This window comes from Sapajus apella, unplaced genomic scaffold (genome assembly GCF_009761245.1).
Source record: "Sapajus apella isolate SASKATOON/1434 unplaced genomic scaffold, GSC_monkey_1.0 scaffold19, whole genome shotgun sequence".
NCBI lineage: Eukaryota > Metazoa > Chordata > Mammalia > Primates > Cebidae > Sapajus > Sapajus apella.
This window is the reverse complement of record NW_022436959.1, coordinates 29622755-29639232: the sequence shown is the minus strand read 5'-3', so window position 1 is coordinate 29639232 and position 16478 is coordinate 29622755. Positions and strand designations below refer to the sequence as shown.

The 16478-nt window shown below is 34.3% G+C and overlaps 1 protein-coding gene across 5 annotated transcripts in view; it reads left to right on the top strand.

The window, feature by feature from the left end:
• MIOS (meiosis regulator for oocyte development) overlaps positions 1–16478 on the top strand; it is a 41751-nt gene that overhangs the window by 20384 nt on the left and 4889 nt on the right. For 4 of the 5 annotated variants that reach the window (XM_032287134.1, XM_032287135.1, XM_032287136.1 and 1 more), the window contains 5 exons: positions 1932–2101; positions 5362–5427; positions 6231–6389; positions 11404–11556; positions 12585–12789. In XM_032287134.1, the coding sequence (XP_032143025.1) occupies positions 1932–2101; positions 5362–5427; positions 6231–6389; positions 11404–11556; positions 12585–12789 (753 nt within the window). The remainder of the gene's footprint in view (positions 1–1931; positions 2102–5361; positions 5428–6230; positions 6390–11403; positions 11557–12584; positions 12790–16478) is intronic. The other variant, XM_032287138.1, reaches the window with a different exon arrangement.

Genomic DNA, 16478 nt, shown 5'->3' with positions numbered 1-16478 from the left:
TTTGACCTTTAGGAATCTCTGAATGACACGTTTATGTAGGCTAATACAAATTCTTATAAAAAGCATACTTTGATCTTCAAAAATGCTTCTTGAGTCTGGCGATTAAAATATAGTTTTCATTTAGTATTTTTTAAAAAGAAAGAAATAAGGTTTTTTACTCTGGCATTTTGCCGGAGAATCCTCAGAGAAACAAATCGTATTCCAAAACCTTGTGTTTTTTTTTTCTTATCAGGAATATTTCAATTGAAAATAACTAAAATATATGTAGCTGTTGGGTTTTAGTACACCTAAAAAAATTTTTCTGAATATTCGGAATACTGAATTCTTACTTGCTGGTCAATTTTAAAACCATTATAGTTCAACTGTAGCATAGAGGAAAACATGAAATTCACAGTAATATATTTTTTTGCAGTCTAAAAGTTTAAAAAGTTAATGTTTTGCTCAGACTGATATCTTTTTCTTTACCTTTGCTCTAACAAAACTCTTCCCCATTTAAGAGTACAGAAGAATATGTGATGATGGAAAAAAGAATTGATATTTAAAGCCATTTCTAATTATAATTTTGCTGTAACTTGAAAGGGTAATACCTTCCTATCTTGTGTATCTGGAAAATTTGGTGGTTGATTTAAACACCCATACTAACAATAAGGAAAGTGTATCTTTCCAGTGATTTTAAGAACTGAAGAGAAGACGTCTCTGAGTCAAACATTCCTTTCCATTTAGAAGTAAATTATTCTAAGATAATCTCTTTGCTAGTTTTATTTTTATTTTAAAAGACCTTAAATCTAATTTAATATATTAGGTAAAGGAAGCAAGCATGAAATAACTTGGGAAAATGTTTACAGAAATGAGGAATATAAAGCTGTTAAGAACATAAAGTGGGAAACACTGCTTTGTTTGGAAAAGAAATCAAAAGATTAGAATGAAGAAATAGAATAAGAAAACTTCTATAATGTAGAAAATACTTAAGAGTGAAAGTTAAAAGAAAATTTAGTTTTCTCTTTTGAAGCTGAACTTAGAAGACTAGGCAGCCGTAGTGCTGAAGGCCCGATTAGCAGCTTATCAGCATGCATTGAAACTGCTAAGAACAAATGTTTAATAGACTATTGATAACAAATGCTTTGTTGCAAATGTGTCTAAATGCAGTTCTGTGATAATTCTTATAGTTCATTTTGTCCTGGAAAAATTATAAGTGTAATACTATAATTAAAATGTTGAAATATTGATTCCCACACTTTGCATTGCCACTTGGTGGAAAGCAGCAGACATAATTGGAGTGGGTTGGATAAGCAAAGTGATATTCAAAATTTAAATGAAGAGAGAATCTTAGCTTTATAAGTATATGCATTATCTATTGGAATAGGAAAATAAAATGATTTTCAGTATTGCAGTCTTGAGATGCAATAATATTTACTGTAAGTGTTTTTGAAATACTGTTGCATTAATAAACTTGTTAAAGTTGACAGTGATTCTGGTAGGGTGACTTCACTTTTCTTCATTTAGTAAGCAATAACATACATATATAGGAACATATATAGGAATAACATATATAAGAACCTGCCTGGAATGAGAACTTGAAAATTAAAAGATCTGCTTTTCTGCACACCTGCACAGAGTTTGCACACATGGGCATGAGTTTTCTAAGAACAGAAAATGTTTTGCTGATTGTCTTTGCCAAATTTTCCAATCTGAATCAAAACCCAAAAGCCTTTTTTTTTTTTTTTTTTTTGAGTAAGGTGCAAGTTTATTAAGAAAGTAAAGAAATAAAAGAATGGCTAATCCATAGGCAAAGCAACCCAAAACCCTTATTCTCTGGGCTCATTTTTCTGAGGGTAAAAGTCACCCTCTGATTTCTATTTATGTTTTAAGAAATGTAGAAGAGAGATTAAGCTTTCGATCACTTTGATTAGCTGGCTGTTTTTAATATGCAGGAGATCTGAATCTCAATGTGGTAGCAATGGCTTTATCGGGTTATACGGATGAGAAGAACTCCCTTTGGAGAGAAATGTGTAGCACACTGCGATTACAACTAAACAACCCGTATTTGTGTGTCATGTTTGCATTTCTGACAAGTGAAGCAGGATCTTATGATGGAGTTTTGGTAAGCTAAACTTGTTTTGTGAGATATTCCTTTGAATTAAGATAGGAGTTTTTATCTAACTTTGTTAAAATTTTCAAATGTCTGTTGCATAAAGTATTTTGATACATGTTATTTAAAATAAGGCATCTTGGGCTTTTTTTTGAGCAGCTCTTTTTGAGTGTGATTCCCATCCTAGGGTTAGTTAACTGATATCAAACTGGATTTGATTTTTATGGTGTTAATACTGTAATTTACAGATATAAAAGGAATAAAGATTTTATACTTTAGCTTAAGAACCGAGCTGTAGAAATCTACAACTATGTTAATATAAAAATATATTTACTGTTTGAATACACTATGTGTGCACTTGTGCACGTGTGTGTGTTTGTTTGTGTGTGTGTGTATGTTTAGTTAAGTAAAACAACTCATGATTAGTTTATCAGTTATGGTGGAGGTGACCATACATCTTGTCTCAGTTAGTGTTTGTCGTTCCTGTTTGGAATGACAATAGTACTTACAGTAGACTCTTTCAACTTTTTATTTTGTCTTTGTGGTTTTTTTTTCTCCTGTTTTAGCCATCTGTTATCACAACACTATCAAATAGGTTCTTTATCACAAAATGGGGAAAGAAAAAATGAAGTGAAATTTGCTTTTCAGTTTTAGCTGTTGGGTTTTAGGTACTGCAACTTTCTTTGCACTACTTGGCTTCTTTCTAACAATGAGAAGAGCTTTCTACATTGAAATTTATTTCTGTGTTTGCTACTATAGCATTTCTTATCAAATATACATTTCTTGAATAAGTGATTTAAATGCTTGTCCCTAAGAATTTATAAAAATATGTATTTTGTTGGAGTAGCTTAGTGAAATTTTTAATAAATGTGTATTTTGTACTTCATGTATTTTATTACTTTTAATAAATTATTATTGAAATTTTCTGACCTCTTCAAATTAATATATAATGTTAAGACTGTTTATTTTTTAACTATAATTAATCTTTTTTGTTAAACAGAAGATTTTAAATGTATCTTGGAAAAAAAAATCTTTCAGGAAGCGTTAGAGAATGATAGAGACTAGATAAGTGGATTGTTAACTTCTGAATTGATAAAGATGGATATTGTTTAAATATTAAATTTCTGTATTTTAAGTGACCCATAATAAGTACATAATTGGAGTGGGCTGCATAAGCAAAGTGATATTCAAAATTTAAATGAAGAGAGAATCTTAGCTTTATAAGTATATGCATTATCTATTTGGGAATAGGAAAATAAAATGATTTTCAGTATTGCAGTCTTGAGATGCAATTATATTTACTGTAAGTGTTTTTGAAATACTGTTGCATTAATAAACTTGTTAAAGTTGACAGTGATTCTGGTAGGGTGACTTCATTTTTCATTTAGTAAGCAATAACATACATATCTAGAAATAACATATATAAGAACCTGCCTGGAATGAGAATAACATAATAAGAACCTGCCTTCTGACTGGGCGTGGTGGCTCACGCCTGTAATCCCAGCACTGTGGGAGGCCGAGGCGGGTGGATCACGAGTTCAAGAGATCGAGACCATCCTGGGCAACATGGTGAAACCCCGTCTCTACTAAAAATACAAAAAATTAGCTGGGCATGGTGGCGCGTGCCTGTAATCCCAGCGACTCAGGAGGCTGAGGCAGGAGAATTGCCTGAACCCAGGAGGCAGAGGTTGTGGTGAGCTGAGATCGTGTCATTGCACTCCAGCCTGGGTAACGAGCGAAACTCCATCTCAAAAAAAAAAAAGAAAAAAGAACCTGCGTTCTTTTGTTTTCCCTTTTTTTTTTTGAGACGGAGTCTCGCTGTCGCCCACACTGGAGTACAGTGGTGCAATCTCAGCTCACTGCAACCTTCATCTCCTGGGTGTAAGCAGTTCTCGTGCCCCGCCTCCTGAGTAGCTGGGACTACCCAAATGCGCCACCATGCCAGCTAATTTTTGTATTTGTAGTAGAGATGGGGTTTCATCATATTGGCCAAAAATACCAATTCTGTTCTCGAACTCCTGACCTTGAATCATCCACCTGCCTTGGCCTCCCAAAGTGCTGGGATTACAGGTGTGAGCCACCGCACCCAGTGCCAGTACCCTTCTTTTCTTATACATAAATTTAAGTTATTAGATAACAGTCATCTTCAGTAATAAGTTTATATCTCCAAGCTGTTTCAACTATGTATTTAGTTATACCTTATGTGTAAATAATTATAATTAATATTGCTCAGTTAAAAAAATGTTAGTTAAGAATGTGGAAAGTACTGAATTGGGAAGTCCGAAAATACAGGCCGGACTCCTTGCTCTGCCCTATTTACCTTAGCCATTCAGTTAATTTTTTTAGTATTAGTTCTCTGAGATATAATATGGGACAGATAATATTTTTAACCCTTTCCAGATCAAAATTTTGTAACATATGCAACTAAATCTAAGAGTTAAATCTAGTTATATGAAATATGTTCTCTCTTTAGGGCAGAAACGTGTTTTATCATAGAAAAAACATGCTAAGATAGGCGTCAACTGAAGTGATCTTATGTTTAAAAAAGGAAAACTTTCATAGGATGACTTCAATGGAAATTGGATCTTTTTTCCACCCTTAAATTATTTTTACAAATCACAGAATTAATTGTACCTTTCTACATTTGTAGTAAATATATTTCAAGTGTTTCATGATATTGACAAGTGTACAAAAATTTTAGTTATTGTAATGCCTCTGAAATCTTTGCTACAAACCACCCGTATAACAACGTTAGCCACAAGAATGTCTATGTTTTAAATCTTGTCACTTTGTAGTTGGAAGCATATATTGGTATTCTTCTAAATTGTGTACTGGTATAGCCAATCACAAATTTCTTAAGACCTATTGATTAACTCAGTAGCCAAGGAAAGATTTCCTTAGTTGTCTAAAATTAATTTCTATGATGGAATGGTTATGTGGCATATTAAATTTGATATACTGTACATTGTTGCTTATGTTTTATATTGGAGTTATATAAGACTGACCTAGACTTTTTAAAACTGAATTTCATCAGTGTTTAAAAGGTAAATTTTTACTTTACAAGGACAAAACCTTATTGCTGAGTTTTCTGAGAGTTACATCAAGAAAGGCATCTCAGGCAATTAATGGCTCTGCAAGATATATATGATAACTTATTAATAAATTTGGAAATACATATATTCCATTTTATTTATAGAAAACATTTAGTCTCTATAAAGCTTTAAAACTCAGTGCACCTAGAAGTAACTTTTTGCCTTTTCTGTTCTTTCCAGTATGAAAACAAAGTTGCAGTACGTGACAGAGTGGCATTTGCTTGCAAATTCCTTAGTGATACTCAGGTGAAAACTGATTTAGTTCTACATTTGAAGTGATTAATATTTATTGTCACAATTATTGTAAGAAGCTAGTCTTTATAGTTATATATGTGTGATATTGATATGTAAATCTTCAAAAAATATTTTGAAAATGTTTACCATAACTAAATGTATTTGTTTAGAATACTGACTTAATATTTTAGTATATTTCTTCTTTGGAGGGTAAGATTAGTTAGTAGATCTCAGTGATGCTATAAAAGGGTTCCTCATTTTCAATACATTAAACAATGTTAAATGTCTGTGCTATGCATATGGTGAGGGAGAATTGCATGTAAACAAATAGTAATACTATGTGCTAAGTACTATAATAATGAAAATGTTCTGGGGAAATATGGAGGAATCTTGGCTAGAGTTTGTTTGGGGTGGGTTAAAGTCAGGGAAAACTTAAAGGAGATGGTTATTCTCGATGATCTTGAAGTTCCCTTCCAACTCAAATTTGGGATTCTATTATATACTACTATGATAGGCAGCAAACACTTTGCAGAATAATCAGGACAATTCTCTTTAAAATAGTAAGCCATCTGTAGTTCTTTTTTGGATTAATTATCAACATAGTAAATGCCTTTTTAAAATATTTTAAATGATTATAGATACTGCTTTGAAATTTGTAATAGATGCAGACTTCTTAGTTACACATGTATATTTTAGTAAAGGCTTTTGTTTTAAAATGTTTTCCATTAGGAATGAAATTGTTCAAAACATAGTATTTTGAACTACAAAATATATAGTGAAACATTGCTTTAGAAAAATCATTTTGAATATTCCAGTTAAATAGATACATCGAAAAGTTGACCAATGAAATGAAAGAAGCTGGAAATTTGGAAGGAATTTTGCTTACAGGCCTTACTAAAGATGGAGTGGACTTAATGGAGAGTTATGTTGATAGAACTGGAGATGTTCAAACAGCAAGTTACTGCATGTTACAGGTCAGTGCAGTTTGACAGCAGCTTTTAAAAAGTAATAATATTCTCTGTTTTCTTTCCTTAGTTGAAAATAAGTATGCACTTTTGCCTGCTTAGCATCTTTAGAAGGCATTCAACTTTAACCTAATGAGTTGATCTGCTGAAGACTTGTGCCTATCTTACTGTCCCTAAGTCTCTTCCTTGAGTTTTCCAGTTTTTCCTTTCAATCTGAGAACGGCCGGTCTTGACTGCATGTGAATTTATGTAAAGTTAAAATGGAAAAGAGAAACCTCTCTTCAGTTTCTCCAGTTGTTGACATAACTGCATCTTCTACAAGAAAGATTGCCTTTTCCTGATCTGAACTACAGTCTCACTTGAAGTGCTGAAGTCAATATACCACAGCTCTCAGCTTTCATTTTCTCTTTTTATTATCAATGGGGGTGATTTGGGGTAACCAATTTATCTATATTTTCTCAGTTTTTACTGTCCAGTGATTAAAAACAGATTCCAGGCAAAGGTTGCTCTCTACTTTACTTTTGCTGGAAATAAGGTAAAATTTAGAGTATTCTCCTGAGATTTCCTGTAGCCCTCCAGCTGATCTTATCCTTACATGGTGTTGGTACTTTCCTCTTTCCTGCCCTCATCCTCATATCACAGTATGGTAGCATACTGTGTACTGGGTAAACACAGGAAAATGCCCCCTTTCCCACGGTACCTTCTTGTGCATACATAGAGATACTGGCCCACAAACAGACCACAAAGTAAACTTACCTAATGTATCAAACCACTGCCCATGGAAGACAAAATATCCTTCTATAACATTTTTTCTCACTGAAATACAATTATGTCTTTTAAATTAAACTGTATATATATATATATATGGCTATCGATAGCTACAGAGTGCAAATGGGTAACTTCTTACCAAGATTTATAAAATATATTTAAAGTGCATACAATACGTAATCAGATCTTGCTTTTTAAAAATCCAGTCTGATGATTGCTGCCTTTAATTGGAGTGTTTCCTTCATTTACGTTTGTATGGTCAAGGTTAAGTCTACCATCTTGCTATTTGTTTTCTGTTTTGTTTGTCCTTTTTCCATTTGTTCTTATGTTCCTTTTCTACTGTATTTTGGGTTAATATTTCCATGTTTCATTCATTGTCTCTACTGGCTTTTTAACTATACCCCTTTTCATTATTTTTTTAAAATGTTGCCCTAGGTCTAACAATAAGCATTCTTAACTCATCAAAGTCAACATTTTACCTTCTCATACTTCACATTTCACATTTGACACATGCTTTCTACTTTATCCTTTCTTAGATCACATTGATTGTTTCTGGGTTTTACTTCCTGCTTCACAAATGTCACAAGAGTGTGATTTCATTTACACATCCATTCTCTTGTCCTATTGCCATATGTTTTACTTTTACAGATATTATATACTCCAACATATAGTGTTTTTTTTTAAGTCATTTGTCTTTTATGTAAATTATGAAAAGAAAATATGGGCTTTTATATTTATTCACTTATTTATCATTCCTGCCATTCTTTATCCTTTCTATAAATCCTATAGTATTCCTTGTAATATAGGTGACGGATTCTCTCAAATTATAACTGAAAATGTCTGTTTCACCCTTACGTTTTCTTTCAACACTTTAAAGATACAGTTTAATTGTCTTTTGGCCTCTGTTGTTTCTGATGAGAAGTCAGCTGTTCTTATGCTTGTTTCCATTATGCATTGTTTTTTTTTTTTTTTTTTTTTTGAGACCCACCCAGGGTGGGGTGGATCTCGGCTCACTGCAGCCTCCAGGCTTAGGCGATCCTCCCACCTCAGCCTCCCAAGTAGCTGGGACCACAGGTTCATACCACCACCTCTGGCTAATTTTTAGTGTTTTTGATAGAAATGAGTTTTCACCATGTTGCCCACGCTGGTCTTAACTCCTGACCTCAAGCGATCCGCCCGCCTCAGCCTCCCAAAATGCCCAGCCTAAATCCTGATTTTTAATGTTTAAGTAAACTTGTTTGCCTTGCAACCATCAATAAAATGTTTTCTATTATTTTTATGTAGGACAGCCTCTTTGGATTTCTTCCAAGATTTTTTTTTGCCTTTGATTTTTCAATAGTATGACCTTAATATGCCTGGTTGTTGTTCTTTTTATCCTGTTTGTGGTTTACTGAGCTTCTTGACTCTGCAAGTCTATTTTTCATCAGATTTGAGAAGTTCAGGGATGATATTTCTTTAAATATTTTTTTCTACCTCAAACTTATTTTTCTTAATACTCTTACTACATATGTATTAAACCACATTATAGTGTCCATAGGTGCCTGAGGCTCTATTCTTTTTCCATCCATGTTTTTTTCCCCCTGTATTCTTCAAATTGGTTAATTTTTTTTTTTTTAAGACAGAGTCTCACTGTGTCACCCAGGCTGCAGTGCAGTGGCACAATCTTGGCTCACTGCAAACTCTGCCTCCCAGATTCAAGCATTCATGTGATTCTCATGCCTCAGCCTCCCGAGTAGCTGGGATTACAGGCGTATGCCACCATGCCTGGCTAATTTTTAGTATTTTTAGTAGAGGCATGGTTTCACTATGTTGGTCATGTTGGTCTTAAATGCCCGTCCTTAAGTGATCTTCCCACCTCGGCCTCCCAAAGTGTTCGGATTACAGGCGTGAGCCACCGTGCCTGGCCCAAATTCATTGATTTCTGTTGACTTATAGACTTGTCCATCACCTCCATCTGCTGTTAAACTTTCCAGGGAATTGTTCATTTCAATTATTTTTGCTTTTCAGTTACAGAATCTTAACTTTGTTATAGTTTACATCGGTGGTCCCCAACCTTTTAGCACCAAGGGCTTTTTAGCACCAGGGGGTTGGTTTAGGGGTGATTCAAACACATTGTCTTTCTTATGTACTTTATTTCTATTATTATTACAGTGTAATACATAATGAAGTAATTATACAACTTACCATAATGTAGAATCAGTGGGAGCCCTGAGGTTATTTCCTGCAACTAGATGGTCCCATCTAAGAACGGGAGACTGTGACAGATCATCAGGCATTCAGTTTTCGTAAGGAATATGCAGCCTAGATCCTTCACATGTGCAGTTCACAGTAGGGTTCACTCTCCTATGAGAATCTAATGCCATCACTGATCTGACAGGAGGCAGAGCTCAGGCAGTAATGTGAGCAATGAGGAGCAGCAGTAAATACAGATGAAGCTTCGCTCATTGCCCTGCCATTCACCTCCTGCTGTGTGACCCAGTTTGTACCAGGCCATGTACCCGGGGGTATATTGAGGGTTGGAGCCCCCTGGTTTACATTTCTTGGTTCAGATTCCTTATGTCTCCACTAATCAAAACACTGTTTTCCCAAGCCCTTCTAATTTGGTCAGACTCAATCTCTGAACTGTTTTCTTTACAGATCATGGGGCTTGATATTAGGCTTTATTGGAGAGGATCTAGAAAAGACTTACTGTATATATATTGACCAAATTCTTTCTTAGTTTATCTCCTTCCTGCCATATAAGGGGAAAGAATGAGATATGAAAACATGTTATTTTTCTGTGAATTTTCTTTTTAAACCTGGGATTATATGCTAATTTTGTACTTAGTTCTGCCCAGTTGGTCATAATTAGGGGTAGAGTAGACCTCTATTTTTTAAGAAATGAAATTGTAAGCTAAGTGTTTCATATGTTCTTTTAGCTAAATTTAACTCTGGTAATTAACACCAAATTGAATAGATTTAAGATAGGCTGCTTTAGTGTTTGATTGGATGTCTAAAGATTGTATTAGCTGTTATGGATTTTTGTTCTTTTTTTTTTTTTTTTCATAAGTAAGATATATGCCAGGTTCTCTCTGAAATTTACTTTTGTCTCTCAAGTAGGACTGAGAAAACTCAGCTTCAGATTGATGTCAAAGCATCATTAGAAGTGGACACTTTTTCTCTTTTCTCCATCATGTAAAATTAAGGAAGAGATCCTGGACAGGGCTAAAAGTCTTTTAAGAAAACCTAAAGCAGGCATAGATGAAATTTGGAATATCACAGCTATTGGGGAAAATACAACTTTAGGAAAATTCTTACTGGCAAGAACTTGAAGTTCTTAATGAAAAGAACTCTAAATTTAACTAAAACAAAGTGTTGCTTTTAACTGTGGCTAGGGTCAAAAGAGCTAAGAAGGTATTTGGTTTTGCTTTTTCTTGTTTTATTATTTTCAAGGCAAAATATGTATGTTTTAATTGAGGGCAAGAGTTAGTATAGACAGGTTTAACATACAGATAAACAGAAAAGCAGCATCTCAGTTTACCATGCGTTGCTAGATAGGAAGGACCAAGCTATTAGTTCAAATGTGACTAAGCAGTTTTGGTGTGCATTTGGATTTTTTTTTTTTAAGATGGAGTCTCACTTTGTCACCTAGGCTGCAGTGCAGTGGCACAATCTTGGCTCACTGAAACCTCCACCTTCAGGTTAAGGCATCAGCCTCATGAGTAACTAGGATTATAGGCGCCTGCCACACACCTGGCTAATTTTTGTATTTTTACTAGACACAGGGTTTCACCCTGTTGGCAAGGCTGGTCTTGAACTCCTGATGTCAAGTGATCCGCCTACCTTGGCCTTCCAAAGTGCTGGGATTACAGGCTTGAGCCACCATGCCCAGCCTGTATTACATTTGGATTTAATAGTAAACAGAGTTTGTGAACCTAGAGGTTTTTATTGCTGGGACAAAGGGTATTCATCATTTAACCACAAAGTTCTGTTTTCTTAAACTTAACTAAAAGGTAGCGAATTACACTTCCCTGACCAGGTATGATATATAAAGTACATATTTATGTCATTAGTGGAACCCAACTTGAGATAAATTAATGGAGATTCCATAAATTTTTTCTATATCCTCCTTGAGGAGCCAGCTTTTGGCAAAAAAAAAAAAGAGAGAGGGAGATGCCTATTTCTTGTGTGTAACTCACACTTACATGCTACCCAGAAGTCTCTGGCCCAGCCGGGAGACTTTAAACAATTGAAGTAATTCATGTTTTTGTTTTAGGGTTCACCTTTAGATGTTCTTAAAGATGAAAGGGTTCAATACTGGATTGAAAATTATAGAAATTTATTAGATGCCTGGAGGTTTTGGCATAAACGAGCTGAATTTGATATTCACAGGAGTAAGTTGGATCCCAGTTCCAAGCCTTTAGCACAAGTAAGTACATTCTTTTGGAGAAAATCAAATTGTAATATGTTGATGTTCAATTTAATAAGTTATTAGCTCATTATTTTGCTTATATTGAATTCCTGTTGAAGCCTTTATTCTAGATTGAACTTTGTTCTTAATCTTCCTTTTGTTCTGCTTCTTGCTAACAATCATCTCAGTGGCTTCAACTTTAGTCTGAGATAGAACAAACCACAGCAGGCCTGAAGTTTCCCAGTATATTTCTAGTATATGTTCAGTATGTCAGGTTTGGGTGTTTCCAGGCTTTAGCAGTATTACCTATATCTATATGTGTGATTACACATGGAAATTTTTTTTAAGCATTAGTTTAAAAAAATGAGATTGTTGTCACATAAGTTATATCACATTAAATCACTATGTCTTAGTTCAGATATTAAATATTATCCTCAATATGAGCACTGGATGGTGCTATTTTCTTACTTTAGGAACTGGAGAAAGTGCTTATATTAAAACCAGAATATTGGTAAAATAGCATTACATGGTAGTACGTATTACTAGTCTATATGATAAGTGATTTAGAGTCTTAGCACTTTACTGTAAAAACAAAATTAACAGCTATTGCTATTATTCTAAAAATTTAACTACCATTGTAAGATTGTTAACTCCTTTTAGTCTTAGAAACAGTGTTTTCTTTATAGGAAAATTTTGTCCAGAAGATTACATCTCTGAGCTTTGGTTTAGAAGTCATATTGAGATATTTTATAATGCCCTAGTGTAAATTCTGAAGTCGTTATCTCTAAAATGTTGGAGTCTATAAAGTTTGAGTTCTTCCACTAATTTCAGTGGTGTTAGTAAAAATATATTAACAAGGAAGTACCCAAAAAATGTATTGGCTAAACAAAGATTTTAAATGAGAGCTAGTCGAGCTTAGCAGATAAATTTCAAAACACAAAGTTTTTAAAAAGTATTTTAAAATAATTTGTTAGGACCAAACTAAATTATTTAGCATTCCATTATGATTTGCATTACATTTATTTCTTCTTTTATTTGTTTTGCAGGTGTTTGTGAGTTGCAATTTCTGTGGCAAGTCAATCTCCTACAGCTGTTCAGCTGTGCCTCATCAGGGCAGAGGCTTTAGTCAGTATGGTGTGAGTGGCTCACCAACGAAATCTAAAGTCACAAGTTGTCCTGGCTGTCGAAAACCCCTTCCTCGATGTGCACTTTGTCTCATTAATATGGGAACACCAGTTTCTAGCTGTCCTGGTATGACCTAATTCTACAAAATACTTTTATGAGCTGAATGATTCTTACATAATTGAGTTAATGTTGCAAATAAAATACAAACTCGCTTGAGTTTGTTATTATTTCTAAGAAAGGGCAGTTTCCTAGCTTGAAGACTTTTATGTTCCTATAATTTATGATATATGTACATTAAAAGTAAAATCTATATCTATTGATGCTTTAGGTAATTTCACAAGTTCTGACCAATTTAAAGTTTGTGAGAATAGCTTATATATGAAATAATCTTAAAATATTAGCATTTTCTTATCACTGTTTCAAGGGGATTTTGTTCAAATTTGGTTATTTAAAAGTCAGTTTACCCGCCTTATTAACAGATACTTTGTATTCCTAAGGAACTTCTGACATCATTAAAGCACTTTGACATTTCTTATTTCATCTTCACAACCTACCTGTAAAATACATACAGAAGGGTAAGGTGCAGTGGATCATGTCTGTAATCCCAGCACTTTGAGAGGCCGGGGCAGAAGGATTACTTGAGCCTGGGTGTTTGAGACCAGCCTGGGCAAAAAAGTGAGACCCCATCTCTATAAAAAAGTTTTTTGGCCAGGCACAGTGGCTCATGCCTATAAGCGCAGCACTTGGGGAGGCCAAGGTGGGCAGATCACGAGGTCAGGAGATCTAGACCATCCTCGCTAACAAGGTGAAACCCCGTCTCTAGTAAAAATACAAAAAATTACCAAGGCGTGGTGGCACGCACCTGTAGTCCCAGCTACTCAGGAGGCTGAGGCAGGAGAATCACCTGAACCAGGGAGGTGGAGGTTGCGGTGACCTAACATCACGCCAGTGCACTCCATTCTGGGCCACAAAGCAAGACTTCATCTCCAAAAAAATAATAATAATAATTAAAAAATAATAAGAAAATACATACAGAAAGTATTAACCTAGAAATGAAGTCAGGTCCCTTGACTTCTAGGTTTTGATGCTGTTTGTCAGTTACCTAGTAAATTTTATGTATATATAGTGTTTTTTTGTTTTGTTTTGTTTGTTTTGTTTTTGAGACAGGATCTCACTACGTTGTGCAGGATAGAATGCAGTGGCGTGATCTTGGCTCACAGAAACCTCTGCCTTCTGCCTCCTGCCTCCTAGGCTCAGATGATCTTCCCACCTCAGCCTCCCAAGTAGCTGGGACCACAGGGTTTCACCTTGTTGCCCAGGCCGGTCTTGAACTCCTGAACTCTCAAGCAATCCCCCTGCCTCAGCCTCTCAGAATGCTGGGATTATAGGCATGAGCCACCATGCCCAGCCTATATTTTATAATGGTTAGAAATATTAAGATTATTTTTTATTCTTTATAGTAAACATAAAAAATTTTTGAGAATAGTAAATAACCAAATATATTATCTTATACCTGGTGGCTGGAATTATTCTAGCTCTTTACCTAATTTGAAAATGATATCAAGCCAAAATTTTTAATTAAAATCATTTTGGGTATTTGGTACACAGGTAATAATGAACTGGATAGAGTGTCAAAATGTCTGTTTTAATTCTAGCTCTGTGACATTCACTCTGTGACACTGAGAGTTACTTTCACCTTCCTATGGACTGGAGATCTTTTCTAGTGCAGACATTTTATAATTCTGTTCTGCATCTTGTTCATTTTCTGTATTATCTTGTTCATTTAAGTAGCCTGCTTTATCATTACATTAACATTTATGAAAGACTTGCTGGTATCATTAGTTTAGCAATTATTTTTCCATCTAGATGCTTTTTTTTTTTAAAAGAAATGAAAGCAATACTTAATGTTTTAAATGTAGTTTTGATTTAAATTTTAATCAAGGATTTTCATTTTATACATTGCATACTGATCACTCTTTTATGTTACTCTGGTCCTAATAAACAGAAAATAACAATTTGGAATATCTACAACAATGAGAGAACAAGGAGGTAAAATGTAGCATAAATAAGTCATATATATATGTGAGCTGAGATAAGTAGAAATAATTAAATGTAACACATTTTTTGGACCATAAGCCTCAGGAAGCTATAAGGATTATTTGCCTTCTTATACGTGGGCAGTCTTCCTTTTTGCTGGATATCAGCTTCTCAGTCTTTTCTATTTTTGAGGTAAGTTAGAAGAGAAAATGATTTCCTAGAATTTGAAGAAAAATCTTAAAACATTTCAAACTCTTTGTTATGATGACTAATGTAATGAATAGTCAGCACTCAGGTTTGTCAAATATTAACATTTTTCAATATTTGTTATAGAATTTTTTTCCATATTTGCTTCAGAAATAATTTCTTTATATATAATACTTATTTGAGCACTGATTTTACTTGATACATTAAGATAAGGCTGAGATGCTGAGATGAATAAATCAGAGAACCTCTTGGAGCTTATGGTATACAATAAACATAGATAATGAATATAAAATTGGTGATATTTTCTAGAAAATAAATACTGGTCTACAATTCCTTATCTGTCATTTCAAAGTCTCTAAAAAGTTCTGAAAATCCTATGCCTTTTAAAAATGAAATGATAGTAATTTCATTTGGCCACAAAACCTCTTCAGAATTGATGTGAGGCTATTAAGATATTTATTTCTCTTATTTATTTGTGAATATTTATGTTTCACTGCAGAAATATTAACAAGTTGGATTACAGGGTGTTTCAGACTTCCCTTGAAGTGTACATATTTGCTCTTTATTATTTTTCTAAAATCCCAAAACATTCTGCATTCTGAAACACATCTAAACCTCCAACATGAATTAGGACTATTATATAAGGAAAGAATTAGGAATTTTCAAAGTGGGAAACATTACTTCTATCTGAAGATAACTGGAGAGCTTCAGGAAGAAGTTACCATTTAAGCCCATCCTTTAAAGTTTGCAAGATTTAATATATGAAGATTGCAGGGAAGCCTTCCAGGTTGTAGACTGAGAGTAAAAAACAAACTAGGGTGAAGAGACTGGTAAGTATGATAAGTACAGGGAGCGTATGGGAAGAGCAAGTACATCGGTGTGAAAGGACCTAGGAAGTGGACTGATATGAACAGTAGGAAAATTAGGGAGAGCCTGAGTATGATCTTTAAAGGCATTGCTGAGCTAACTTAGAGAATAATAAGCACTACTTACAATAGCAAAGACATAGAGTCAACTATAATGCCCATCAGTGGTGGACTGGATAAAGGAAATGTGGTACATATACACCATGGAATACTATGCAGCCATGTCCCTTGCAGCAGCATAGATAGAGCTAGAGACGTTATTCTAAGCAAACTAACACAGGAATAGAAAACTAAATACCACATTTTATCACTTTATAAGTAGGAGCTAAAGATTTAGTACATATGGTCATAAAGAAGGAATAACAGACACCAGGGCTTACTGGAGGGTGGAAGGTTGGAGGAGGATTGAAATCAAAAAACTACCTATCAGGTACTATGTTTATTACCTGGATGACAGTCCGTACGCCAAAACCCCCATGATACGCAATTTATCTGTATAACAAACCTGCACATGTACCCTGAAACTAAAGAAAAGTTAAGGAAGCATTTTTTTTTTTTTTTGATATGTGAAATCGGAAGAGTCCTAGTTCCAAAATAAAACAGTATCTAAGAGAAATCAAGTGCTGGCTAATGGCTTGAGTATCTAAACCTCCCTGGTGCTTTGCTTGCAGTCAGAGATTACATCCATCCATTATGCTTTGTGAT